Source organism: Opisthorchis viverrini, assembly GCF_000715545.1.
Source record: "Opisthorchis viverrini unplaced genomic scaffold opera_v5_109, whole genome shotgun sequence".
In the NCBI taxonomy this organism is placed as follows: Eukaryota; Metazoa; Platyhelminthes; class Trematoda; order Opisthorchiida; family Opisthorchiidae; genus Opisthorchis; species Opisthorchis viverrini.
In genome coordinates, this window is record NW_008751764.1 from 1,296,375 (window position 1) to 1,311,015 (window position 14,641).

Genomic DNA, 14,641 nt, shown 5'->3' on the forward strand with positions numbered 1-14,641 from the left:
AGGACAAGGTAATGGCCCAGCATCGCCCTTAGAATGGTTCTACCTCAGGTTTTGTTTGAGCAAGCGATCTAATACAAATGATGCGCGACAGTAGCCGTTCGAACTCAACGGTAAACGCTCCCAAACGTGCACAAGTTAGTTAAATTAGTTTACATCGACCGAGGCGGAAAGCCCACGTCCAGGAGAACAAAACTGAAAAATAAGAGTTGGAAATAGGGACCAGCACACACAAATTCTAGAGAAATGTGGTGGAATACACAGATAAACGAAGTACTCAAGAGCCAGCAAAATCAAGCAGTCGTTCACTAACCTGGGTAGGTCTGGTTGCTAGATAAAGAAAGCTGCAACCAGATATCCGGTAGGTAATGGTACAGAGCACAGGCCAAACGGGTTGGAAAACCCAGGTAACGGACAAGGCTACGGAGAGCTAACACGGAAAACTGCAAAACAGACGGGGGGAGGGGAGCCGGAAGGAAAGATTCAATGTGGAAATCAACAGAAATTATACTTCACTCCATCAAGTTTGAAAAAGTAAGACATCACGAAACACACTAAACGAAAGGGATAAATGGGCACCTTTGGACAGCGGTTGCTAGATCCACAACACATGAAGCTGTAACAAATATTCACGATCCACACATCTCTCAGGATTGAGCCGAATGTCAAGTATCATACGAAAATTCGTAAAAACTCTGGTGCTTAACTTTATCAGAAGATTGTTAATGATGTGGTGTTTAAAGGAGTCCATACGTCGAAGGGCTACAACAATATACAATTAGACAGGTGCATTATTCAGAAGCAGTCTTCTGTCAAGTTCCTAAAAAAGGCATCTTGGAAGTCGGAGCTTTCTCAGTATTGATGAAAGAGCACTCAACGAGGTGAGCCACGAGCGCTGTCCTTGCCTTCCTTTCTCTATGACAACGGGCAAACTGGGTTGGATGGTTGTTTCACGAGAGCCATATGAAATGACATGGCTCCGAGCACATAACGGACTCGTTACTGGATGAGGCGCTGGGTCACTTCGACGGCCAGCAGAAACGTGATTATAGTGTGAATTTGGGAACTTCGTTTCCGTCTACGCCGAAAAGACGAGAAGTACTGAAGGATGGATGGAGCTACATTCCAAGTGCGAGTCAGGCAAACTACTGGTCGGCCACTCGTGGACGGTTGTGTTCAGCCGGGAGGTAGCGGGTTCGAAACTCGCTGGAGCTTCGTGAGGTGCGCACTGCCGACGACCCCCAATAAAAATGAAGTAGCTGTACATTGCCCCTAGGTCTTTCGGCGTCGATTAACTTCACTTCCAGGACAAAATCCCAAATGAGCAATGAGCATATATTTGGTAAATTACTCTTATATTACATATAACGGCATCTGGTTGCAAACTGACGAGTCGTCACACTAAGTGTATGGTATCCTCCCTTCTAAAACAAGGTTCAAATCTACATCAGAAATAACCGCCTGACAATCCGCAGGCTCAGCAGATTTCCGACCCACATTAGAGGAATTTCACCAAATGGACGTACTCAATCAGTTTCTGATAGCTTCAGCCTTCAGAAAACTGCATGCATACACACATGCAGATCAAAATGATACTTAGAGCCTTTGCGCTCTAGGAAGGTTGGCAGTAGTTATTCGAAGGCAGCTTCCAGCGTTCAATACGCACCATCTTAATACACACAAAAAAACACTAAGGGATCGATGCTTATCACCTGTCAATCAGCTGAGGGTGGCTAAAACTAGGTGTGTATGGAACGGACTCCACATTGAACTAGCACGAATGAACAAGTACAATTGAGAGCGGAAAACCGTAGGACGAAGAACCAAACAGCTAGTTAGTCGATTTCTGACAAACTTGGGTTCGGTGTATGCCGCACGACCTGAAAACATCGATTATACTGATTTTTCCCTATAATGGTGTTATTTTGGTTACAAAACGGGGCCGCGGATCCATTCAGTAACCACAAATCGCATCTGTAACTAGCGCATAAAGCATTAAAACGTGAAACAAGTCGACAAAAAAGCTCCGCTAATCAGATATTACGATTCGTTTTCGCACAACTGACCAATGAAGACTATTAAGATGCTGACATTCGCAAATAAACCGGATACACACAGAAGCATCACAATAGGGAGGGAGCTGATCTAGGCGAAACAAAACTCTTCCAAGTCTCTCACGAAGAACCCATATGTAAACAATTCCAGATGACTATCATGCGGATACTAACCTACACCATCAGAATTATGTTGGTTTGCCTGGAAAGCAGACAAAACGTGTTGTTGTATACATTAGGTGTTGGAAAGAAAAGAGTTTAGGTTAGCAAGAGAGAAAAGACTAGTCTTTCCAAGCTAACGAAAACACGTGCGTATAGAGTGCCTATCGAGGGACACCTATATGAATCACACCATACTGAGAAATCTGTGAATCCCACGACCAAAAAAGCAGTATGGTGCTGTCAGCTGATGTGTGCGTGTGCATCCAACAAATCAGGTCGCTTTTCATGGCAATGATTGGCACTTTCAATCGATCAGCGGTTGGATTCGAAAATCTGCTTTTGGCAACGCAGAGCGGNATACTCTTTAAATGCGCTGTGGTAGTCGTTTCCAAGTAAGAGCATACCGGAAAGAAGGTTTTCATTACTTCTCATCCAGTTACGTCTTTGTATGTTCGCGTCCTGCTTAACGTTGCTGCCCAAAGTATCAGCATGCGCAATCTGTACGACTATCGGTCAGCTGTCCGCTGGCTTTCGGAGACTTTACCACCCAACAATGGCACACAGATCCCCGGATGAGACGTTTCTTACCGTCACGGACAGACTGGATCTTATTATGGCGTGACAGTTTGTGTGTCTGGGTAACGAGCTGAACTATACTGGGAGTATCTCTGTAACGCTCGCACAATCTCATACCAGTTTGCCCAATGGCTAAACACAATCTTGTGGTTGGTAATTTGTTGAAATATTGGTAGCTCGGGTGAGTTTATTGGTTGTTGATCAGGTTGCTGTTGATCTGTTCGCCGAGCTTGGCAACCAATACAATCGTGTGGTCCTCCAGGTTTTGGATTAAAACGTGCTTGGCAAACTGCTACTTGAAAAATGCAATCCATTGAAACTTCCCACTTAAGACCACTACCTTGTGGTAGGATTTTCGAGCCTCGTCTAAGGACACGACTGTCTACCTGTCTAGCTTTGGTCACCCTCGCTTTGTTCTAGTCCGTACAAAATCGCGATCGAACCGGCCAAAAATAATCTCACGTCAACTCAACATCGCGTGGTGGATCGATTTAATTGCTGAACAGAAGAGAACAGGATTAATAATACCCTTTTCGTGTGCCTATCCGCTAGAGCTGGCATCAGGCATCTTCTATCGGTTCTGCCCGCGATATATGTGCCTCAGTTGGCACATGCATGCTGCATATTGGAATAAAGAATTCAGCACCCGAGCACAACTGCTGAGCTAGCTGTCTCACCACTCCACTCGCCAGAGACCGCTACGACAGATGGCGCAGTGCTCCGCGTCGTACGAAGTCACCGAGGTTGACTGGATACCTGCTGATAGACGCTTCTGGGAAAAACGTTTCTGAGTAAATCTCACAAACGCCGCGTCGTCGTTGTCTCCTTAACTCGTATGCTCCCACCCTAAGTGCCAGCAGCTCCGATGCCATCACAAACAAACTTTACGGCACTTCAAGTTCCCTGTTAAGACGGTCGAAAAATTCAGATATAGCCGCTAGAGCCTTAAATACACAAACGAGCTGATTTAGTGCATTCGAGACTCAACTGGGTGGTCGACTCACAAAAGACTTGCCGGTACGGCCCCGGTTGTGTGCTGACTGCACTAACTTCCGGAATAACCGAAATCGTCCGGGTACATAGTGCCCTGCAATAACGTGCCAACCATCGACCTAAAGGATCACATCACCACTAGGCAAAAATGGCGTCGATCAATCACTAAATGTTGCCTCTTTTGTGGAAGTTTCGCGGATTCTAACGACACACTCGTCTCAAGGCTCTTCTCTCTTCATACACTGAGGTCACACAAGGGGTAGACAACTCGTTTGGCAAGTGAGATGTTGACCAATCCTGAAGCTAAATGAATCCATCAGAACCATGTCCCAGACTCCCCCCTTACTCCACTATCCAGTGTCAACTCGAAATGGAAGGAGATTGCCTCGTCCGTACACAATGCCGAGAGTTTGACCTGCGGCATGATATTCAAGCACTGGATATCAGACAGAACAGTGGCATTGCTTGGATCTCAGAGAAGTATTCCTACTGGTCCCAAACATAACAGTCATAGAGGGATCAGCTTGACTTCAGTTGTATCGAGATTCCTGAAGGCGCACATTTTTCGTCGCCCCATAGTGAACCGCAAACTATTGAGTCGAGAGCAGTAAGCAGGATTCCGGCCTGGAACTGCTTGTGTTGGCCATATCTTCACACTCTGTTAGGTACTCGAACAACGCCATACGTATAACTGATCCGTAATTTATGGTCTGAAACTGCTCTTCTTAACGCGCTTGCTCAGCACCGAAAATTGACAATACACCAAGTTATAGCATTGTCAGATCTGCGTGAAGGGGGTTCCCCACAAGCCTTCGTACAAAGAGTACTGTGCGACAAGGTTGTCCACTCTCCAGCTCTACTCAACCTGGTGATGGGTGAGACAATGTGACGAATGCCAAAGGCTCTGAGAAACCACTGCGTTCAAACAGCTACTGATGAAAAACTTGTGGATTCGTGTTCACGGATGAACTGACCAAAGTTAGCCGGTCCTTTTGTGTGTTCCCACACACGGTACATTAAGTTAGCAAGCAGGCTCGCCAAGCAGATCAACTGTCACCTGTAACCAATCACTAAACACTCTCCTTATGATCTACAGAAAGGTACTCGAAGCTGTGGAACAATGCAGTCCATGTGTGAGCTTCGACTGTTTTGTGAAAAATGAGGTCAAGGCATGAATATCTAAGGACCGGGCCGCGATTGTTGATTTGAGACATTTATGGTGGCAAGGCGACATGTCTCAAGGAACATGTATATCAGGCTACAGGGCGGTAAACGGCAAACGTGTGACTTCTAAAGGATCTCTATAGCGAGCTACTGTGTACCAGTTGAGCTACGTACAACTGTATCGCAGAGACTAAATGACTGAGGAAACAAGTTTTTCACCCGAAGGGGCAACGGAAGAAAGTCTTATCCAAGCGGTACATTCTCCCACGCTCCGACAAAAGGCCAAACGATCCCCAGGAGATTGCACCTTATAATGGTCGGACACGGAATCAAAAATGAAGTCCGTTTCGAACGTTGATAACCTCCAAACTTGTGACTAAGGCGCGTGGCTTCAGAAAACTTCAGGCCTTAACAGAATTTGTTGTGGGGCGCATTTGGAGCGGTATACTTCAAACTGCCAAACCACTCGTCACCTCAGATGCAGGATGCCGAAACTAGATCAGTCTCAACACTAATCGACGTGAATAGCTAAATAAACCAGGGATCTCTACGACTTTCAAACAATTGAAGAACAGAAAAATCCCTGGAGAAGATGGGAGCCCAGCTGCCCCTTTAAGTTCTGCATCTCCGCATTCCCCGAACTACTCCACAATCCATTTCCTTCAACATGGAAAATTGAGTCCGTTCACTGAGGTGAGGTACTTGAGCATTACTATGGATCCGAAAAAGACGACAAAACGGTCTGGGATAATCAATACGAAGACCAGTTTTACTGAAATTGGTTGCAAAATATTTTGGTCTCTTCTGCTGCAACCCTGTCGAGTAAAAGATATACACGCAAAGCTAAATCAGTCGGGCTACAATTACAGAAGTTGCGTGTACCAGGCATCTCCTCTATGACGAAGTGCAGAACGCCTACTACATCGACGCAGCTTTCGATCCGATTAATCGTGAATTTCTGTGAGTAATCCTCTTAACTGAGTGCTCTGCGAAACCCCATAAATCCCAAAAGGCATATTGCTCAGCATCCGAGTACCGAGCAACGAACGACTGAACGTAAAAAGTCCGCCCTCTCTTCAAGATAATTGCATTATAAGTTATGGCTGTGGAATAACGCTGGTTACACTCTTCCGAATGCCGGCTCATTTTCAGAAAGGTCTATTTGAGAGGCGGATTACCTTACATTCAAAAGAGCCTATCTGAAACCGTCATTACTTTGTTCTCTGGATTGTAGTTGAGTGTATCTGGGTTTTTTGGCTTACAGGGGCGAGATGACCCAAGTGGTTAGCGCGCGAATTTACTGACCGTAAGGTCCGTGGTTCGAACCCGACCTCTGCCATTCGACTTCCCCTGTCTAGGCTTGGGCGACCTGGCAGTATCCCAGCCCTCGTGCTTCCTCCAGGTGGCATGGCAACTAGGTACCGAACGATTTTGGTTTACAGAAAGAAGGTTCTGATAAAAGGATGTTCCATGACCAGCATCGACCGAATCGACAAAAAGGAGGCCAACAAGAACTAACTAGCAGTTCATAACGACTAAGAGGGGTGAACAAGACACCCGCGTACTTTCAGAGAAGGTAATAGGTAAAATTAATGAGGAAGAATATCACAACAGAGTGAAAATTGGTAGCAGTTATTACTTTGGAATGATCCAGAAGCTTCTGTAAACTCTGGAGGACCACGCTGTCTAGCCAATCGAACAACCAGTGGGAGTTCGGAACCGGGGGCAAGCAACTATGGGAATCGGGTAGCTGAGCAGATCCATCCGAGCGCGGCTTAATTGGCGCGGGGTCCGACTGCCCGACAGTAGCTTCACTGTTATCACTGAAGTGAAGAATGAACAGAATAAATGTCCTAGTTGCAATATACCAAAGAGATGTTCGCATCGACCGAGGGAAGAATAGGACCGGAGCACCACTTTACTAGGATGAAATAAGGATGTAACATGATCGAATGAGTGCAAACCTCGAAAACACTAAACAACAAGATGGTAGGCTGGTATCATGTCCGTATTGGTCTGTCACACCGACAGATACCGATGGATCTCCACGCACACTGCGTGATGCCAGCTCGGTTCGCACTGATCTGCAAACGCATTCACTTGAACGTTCTGTACGTAGTGTAAAGATCGAAGGATGGATAGAGGGAAGCAGTTCAAAAGTCACCAACATGTTCAACTGTTAGTTCACAACTGTCAAGTGTAGAGGGCTGAACAGTAGAGGCGCAAAGCATGCGAAAGGTTGCCATGTACCCCATACTACTCATAAGTCGAGCCCAGACACGCCTATGACTAGCTGGTCACAATCAGCTTTAGCAACCTGTGTGGGCTTAACATACTAGAATGTCCAGAATATCGAGGTGGATGATTCGCATGTGTGCAGGGACTACACATGTATGATTACGTTAATTCATAAGCCAGAACGGCAAGCAATGCAATCCTGTATGGTAAAATACCACGCAAAGTAACCGAAAAATAGTGCAACATAGTAAAATAGAGTGCGTCGTAATACCATGTATTATAAATGAGATACCAACGAATAGAAGAACAGTCAGACAAACAAACAGACAAACGAAACAGTGAGGACTGGATGGTGGTACTCATCCGGATGACAGCGATGGCTGTCTACTGTCAACTCGTTCACCGTATCGCGCAAAGAAATGCCCAAGAGAAGAACGTCCGAACTATCAATGACGGTATTTATTGGTCCAGAGTCACGTGCAGTAGTCAGTTTTCCTGAGAAAGTGGGATAAACGGGTGTGACCGGCATTTCTCCCCTCACACTGATTGATTTGAAGAATTCGATTTCGCAAATCGAATTTAGCCAGAAAAAAGTGAACGTGTCTGATTCAGAGCAGCCGAGGAGGAAAAAATCTTGACTAGATGAAGGAAGCGTATCCAGTAGAGGAACGAAATGCACTGGAGGTGATCCACTCATCAACACCGGCGTCACAATAAAGTGGTATGAATCCAAGTGTCACGTACACGGAAGATATAACAATAAGGTGTGAAATTGTGTCGGCCGTTGTTCAATAAGTTAGCAGCACTACTCATATTTCGAAGCCTAGTTATAAATCTTCATTTGTGAACCAGACAACGGACTAGAGTAAGATTGACGAAATGAACTCATGCCGTATACACCAGCGCACGAACTACAAACGAAAAAGCTCGGTTTCAAAAAAAACATTGTTAATATCCTGTGCAAATCAGACTGTCGTCTGATTTTCCCAGACTGAAGAATATTAGAGGAGCACAAGTGAAAAAAATGTGGCGATAGGTTTCACGGCCGGCATGAGGTAACCTGGTAAAAAATACACGTGACCAGAATGAACGATGGAGCTTTTGGAAATAAATAACGCGTCAAAATCTACCTGGAGCCTACAGGTGTGCAGATGCCTCCTAAATCAGGCCATCTGAAATAAGCACCCAGTCCAGATCAACCACTTCACATCAGTGTGAGGTGACGCGTTAACCAATGAAAGTACGACTGTCGGGGTTATTCCCTACAATGTGTCGTACGGTTGTTGGATGCGGCCCCTGTGGGTGACCACCTCAAGACCATAGTGATGAGGGGATTGCGGAAAAAGGTCTTATTGAAATGGATTGAGGAATAGTTAGCCATTCATACACATACTATTGTTAATTTATGTCCAGCATCTTGTGTGTGGACTTCTTCGGACGAAAACTCATAGCCCCAAGGAGAATGCTCACGCACAGGGCACCCAAAAAAGTTCAGACAGCAATGAGTTTAAAATACCTGGGTAGTTTTAATTGACGAAAACACCCCACAACGCTGGGTAGTCTGACTAGGATGTGGTGTCATGCTCTCTAATGAATTCTGTTAAATCTAGGTGATGTAGGATACCAGAAGAAGGTAAACAGAATCAAGTGGACCTCAACCGTGAACGGAGATAGGAAATGCGCCAAGTCCCACCCGAGTGCAAGTACTGCAAGATGTGTGGAACACGGTGGGCAGACGTACAAAGTGCTCCATCGTGGTCCAACTGGCTTTATTTGTTGCTAACTACTGATCCAGTAGGCGTCAGCTACTGGAAAACATTCTAGGCCTCGAGATAAAAGTGACCAGAAGTGACAGGGTTCTCGTGGACTTGTATACACAGGAGATTCCTCAGTATGAGGGAAATTCTATTTTGTGACCAAAGATAAGCGAGTTAATCGATATTACACTTTGCGGCGTATTTTCTCCATCGCTTAAAGTCGCTGCAAGCAGTACAAACAAATCAGTGCACAAACTCAGACTGCTCGCTCCTCTGGGTGGGAAGTCCATGTTAAAAGTTCAAGGCCCATCCCAAAACAGAGGAACATTCTAGATCCTCTTTTAAGGATCACTTAGGAGACCGACGATCGTTAAATGTTACATGAATGGCACAGGCTCACTAAAGGCGCCACAGACACTACCTTTCTCATTTCGTTCGGGGCCGTTTACAGTTTGTAGTGAACCTGGAACTAGTCATCATCAATACAAGCGTCGAAGCAAATAAAAGAATGAGTCACCCAGAAGATAACGTTATGTCAACAACAGTGTATCTAAAGAAGGTCCAATGGGTCTCAGAAACTGTGGTTCCGGTGTCTGATGGGGAAGATGTCATGGTGTTCGGCGAACAGATTCTCAACCGATGTGGCTTCCTACCAATGGGGCACAAGAGGGTGCGAGTTGCGTTATACCGTCATGTACGCAGCAATCAAAGGAACACTGTCTGATCGTTTCGCGCAAGCAAAACGTTGAGTGGTTGGAGTGTACACTTTGACATGGCCTGTGTGAGACGTACTGGCTACAATGCAGTGAGACCGAATCGTACAATAACCTCAAAACTGGGACTCATTGGAATTAATAAATGGATACGTTAAATAGATTAATCAAATAAGAAAATTTAGATAAACAATTTTAACTGAATAATTATAATTCGTAGTTAAACAGACTAGGAAGAACGGATTTCGACGAATACGGAACGGTGGTCGACAGGGATGGAAAATGATGGACCAGAATAAAAACTAGTGCATGTCAAGAATTAGACGCTTAGGTACTACACTTCACACCTGGTAAGTTGTAGGCGCAACCCAACATTACACACAACATAAAGATGAACGAAACAAGGCTTTGTCTACCGGGTAGCATTCGATCCTGTTGCCATTCCATGAAGAGACGTTCAGGTGCTGAAGAGCGTCTAGCTGAATGGAGCGTGACCACTAACTTTGCAAAAGATGGTACAATAAGATGGTCACCCGTTTTTTACCAAACCATTCAAAGTTTATTGGATTTTTGGACGGCACCAAGTACTGGTGAGCACTGACCACAGATTTACTCCGGCATAGGAAAAGCTGACTAAACCTTTGTGGATTTTAACCGTAGCAAATTTCCTCAGTGTTCAACAGGTATGGATGAGGGACAGTGAATTCACCAAAATACACCACAGCCTGTGGGAAATGAGCAATGTTGTGTAAAACTTACGGGATGGGGGAAAGTTAGCAGTAAAGATCTACAAAAAAGATGCACTCAGTTTTCGGGAAAGTGATCCTGTGTAGGAAAACGATGGACATAGGTTGAGCTATTAGAATGACATCCTTACCTGATCGCTTGATTGACAAAATCAGTGGAGGCCAACTTTGCAACGGAAGCAGCCATCAGGCCGAGCTGGATGCAGTGTGCATCGTAATCTGTAAAGATAAAATGCACATACTTTACGGAGATGAGGTAACGCTTGAGATGCGTCCAATTGTTGTGGATGACGAACCAAGACCTTGTTTTCACCACGAACCACACACACGGTGGTGAAGCGGTAGTAAACTGATAAGACTAGTACATCACGGTGACGAATGATCAATGCCCCCTTGATATAGTTACTTACTTCTTCCTCAAGGCGGTTGGCTTAAAAAATGCAATGAATCAACTTCACATGTGTCCAATCCTATTGTTTCCCACGAACAACGGTCAGCTCTACTGACTAAGAACAAATTCGATTCTAATATTCACTCTTGTACGCTACATGCAGACCAACATGATGATGCCAGTCCGACTTTGTTTCATCCCCATGGGCGGCAATACACCGGTAGTGAAGACTGGTGCTTGACTGCTACACAGCCAAGAAAGAGTAAAAGAGAAAAAGAAAGGGAGGGCATGGAAGCTTACTGCGACAGGCTTAAGGATCCCAGAGAAAATGGACAACAGCGAGGGATACGTACCCTCCAAAACTATTGAACTAGATACACCTTAGCCTCACGGTGGAGCAGGATACAACTAACGGGATTGAACCAACGTGCTTTGCGGACCACCCACCACCAACTTATCATATAACAACAGATAAGCGTTAGCTAGACAGCCCGGCAAAGAAGCGACATAAAGCACGGCATTAGGGCCGGTTACGTGTCGTATCCTGTAGGGTTTCCGACCACGCACAAGATGAATCGCGGGTAACCAACCAAGGAGGGTGTAAGGATCCCAAAGTGCTCAAATTTACAGTAGTCAACTTCATTTAAACTACAGTGGTCAAATACTTAAAGAGACTTGAGGCCTTCAGATGGGAGGCCACTTTCCACGGTAATAGAGCTTTCACAATACACACACGGGTTATGCAGCTGTCAAGACACCGTTCATCTGTATCGTCATTTCGATGCCTAGCTGCCATGCTACCCGAGACGGTTCAGTGGTTAGAGCGCGAATTTACTGACCGCAAGGTCCGTGGTTCGAACCCGGCCTCCCCACATCGACTTTTCCTGTTTAGGTTTGGGCAACCTGACAGTATCCCAGCGTACGTGCTTTCTTTCGGGTGGCGTGGCAGTTAGGCGCCGAACGATTACGAAGAAAGCACGAGGACTGGGATACTGCTAAGTTACCTAAGCCTAGACAGGAGAAGTTGAGATGCAGAGGTCGGGTTCAAACCACGAAGTCTTCCGTCAGTAAATTCACGCTCTAACCACTGAGCCATTTCACTCTTTTTAAGCAAACCTATCAACAAACGCAAACTCCTGAAGTTTTGAAGTTGTACATAGGGGTGGGAAATACTGAACCAAAACCCTACACTTTTAGGGTGGAGGATGCACAACGAATAGCAGGATTGCCTCCGATACCGTAATTTGTGCGGACACCTTATCATCTAATGGCAGAGCAATACCAATAACATAATCTGAATCTAACCACTTTCTCCGAGTGTGCTTCCAAAATCCAGATTCACGGTCCCTTGGTGAGTACAACCAGTGACGGTGATGATGACGACATCAAACAAAAATCAAGCAGGTACACCATGGACCAACTCCACTAGCTGTAGGCAAAGTTTTGGGTAACACGTAAACTCCGATGCGAGAACTATGGAAGTAAGTTCCAGGATATTTACAAACCTTGGCGGTATTTCTCGTTGAACGAGTTCAAGCGAAAGAACTAACCTGTCCATTGAATCGAAGGCTTCTTTTGAGTACATATAAACCGTCAGTTCGTCGGTGGGGCCTGACAACTAATCGTTCGAATGTAACGCAGCTTCGGTGCACAGCTGTAGTGTCACGCGATAGAGGCACGAAGACTCAGATACTTGCCCGAGCCTAGAAAGGGCATTCGTGACGCTGCTGAAGATCTTCGCGTAATGTGAAGATGCTTGCAATGCAATCCCTAGCTGGTCGACATCCTGTTTCAAGGTACTCGAGATATTCGTGATTGTGGAGCGTTTTACGCGTCTTGAAAGTAGCACTAGTTCTAAACGTAGTGGCAAAAACGAGATCGACACATAAACCTGCAAGTATCGAGTTGCTGCTATTAAGAAGGAGGCATTATCTCTTGGGAAAGCACTTCAAGCTTATCACTGACCAGCGGTCGGTTTCCTTTATGCACTGTATGTCGTGGAAAAGTAAGGCAAAAAATGACAAAATTTAGCAATGGGAATGGTATATCTGTACATGTACGTTCGGATCGCGCCTCCGCAGTCACATGTGACGAATTGCCCACAGTCTTACATGACAGAGGAGTTCGCACCCGTCGAACAACTGCTTATAATCCCCAGGGGAACGGGCAAGCCAAACGCCTCCACGGGACATTTTGGAGCGCAATCCAGCTCAGGCTGAAGGCGAAACGCCTTCAAATCTGTCACTGGGAGTCGGCTTTATCAGATGGTCTACACCCTATAAAGTTCCTTCTCTGCGTCTTCACGAATGCCAATCCACATGAAGGAATGTTTCGGTCTTAACGGTCGGTCATCCTGTGGTCTGTCTTTATTGACTAGGCTAACTACTCCAAGACCTGTTTTGCTGAAAAAATTTGACCGTACCTCAAAGTATGAACCAATCGTTGAAGAAGTCGGACTTACAAGTTGCAATCCACATTACGCCTACTTTTTATCCACCAGAAAAGAAGGCACTGTATCCGTCCACCATCTCACTCTTTGTACCCACCCACATGTCAACGAGTTAACGCGTACCCCATTCAGTGAAGGCAATGGCGCCCATACACGCACGCGCCTTTGCTCAGTAACGTTGAAGATAATTTCCATTATACTTCAGTCTCATCCCCGTGCCCGGGTGACGCACTTGCATCTCCAAATACATATGACCCTCGCATCTCTGATTTAGCCAGGCTCAAGCAACGTATACGACTTTACATTCCAAGAATCCGAGAAGCTTGATCACACTTTTCATTACCCCCTTAGTAGGTTTCTACAATCAAGCTTCATTCAGTTCGTGTCCGAGTTATCCCTATCTATAAACAATCCAACGACCCGAGTGAATGTCATGGCTATTCTTTGTGTTCACATTATCACTTCGTATTAACCATGTTTTTGCCTCCACGTTTGGATTATGTACGTCTATTCTTAGACAGATAAAGCGCTATTCATTCTTGTCCTTGCGCTCAATCATGATTTACATTCCATCCGTAACAAGGTGACTGTTTCCCAAAGCCCCTTGCGTAGTAGGCCACGCTATGACTCGCTAAATTGTGGTTCACAAAGGAAAGAAGTAGGAAGCACCAGAAGAAGGCCTGAGGACTGGTAAACTGCCAAGTTGCCCAAGCCTAGGCAGAAAAGGTTGAGAGGCAGAAGTCGGTTTCGAACCACGAACCTTCCAGTCAGTAAATTCGCGGTTTAACCACTGAGTCATCTCGCCCCGGGTCACAAAGCATTTCCACTGCTGGACTGGGAGTCCGTTTCTGTACTTTAAAGTTCAACGAAAATCTGTACCAAACAAGGGGATACACCTGTGTACTTAGGACGACCGATAATCAAGGGTTAAACCACGTCATCAGTATGTGATGGCGATGTAGCCTATCTGAATATAGAGCCCCTCAGTTGTAGGGGGGTGCCCCCGTAGCACAACGGCGCCCACTGAGTTTAAACCCAGTACTGCTGAGAAAGAACTGGTGGTCAACACAAGGTTGTAAAAGACGTTCATTACGATCATTGCGTTCTGCGTTAGAAACCAAAAGCATCACCAGAGTGTGCTTCCGAAGAACTGAGCATCCTACCTGTGCAAGAAAATCTCCATGCCCTTCGTGATAAACAAGACACTGGTCAGTTCACGGTAGGTGTCTTTCAGTGAATAAGATCTACATTCCTTGGGTTCGATACGATAAACAAAGTCCATTGAATAGTTCGACCAGTGCGAGTTTTTATCGAGATATAGAGCTGGATACCGACCTAAGTCTGCCACCCTGATGTGGCGGTCGGGCTTGAGTGCTGCAATGATCCCACGGGCTAAATTGG

The 14,641-nt window shown here is 45.6% G+C and overlaps 1 protein-coding gene across 1 annotated transcript in view; it reads right to left on the reverse strand.

The window, feature by feature from the left end:
* T265_13828 (hypothetical protein) overlaps positions 1-10,698 on the reverse strand; it is a gene marked incomplete at both ends in the record, with an annotated part of 94,150 nt that extends 83,452 nt beyond the window's left edge. The window contains 3 exons of the mRNA XM_009170709.1: positions 311-440; positions 6,586-6,769; positions 10,532-10,698. Coding sequence (XP_009168973.1) covers positions 311-440; positions 6,586-6,769; positions 10,532-10,698 — 481 coding nt within the window. The remainder of the gene's footprint in view (positions 1-310; positions 441-6,585; positions 6,770-10,531) is intronic.
* Positions 10,699-14,641: the final 3,943 nt, after the last annotated feature.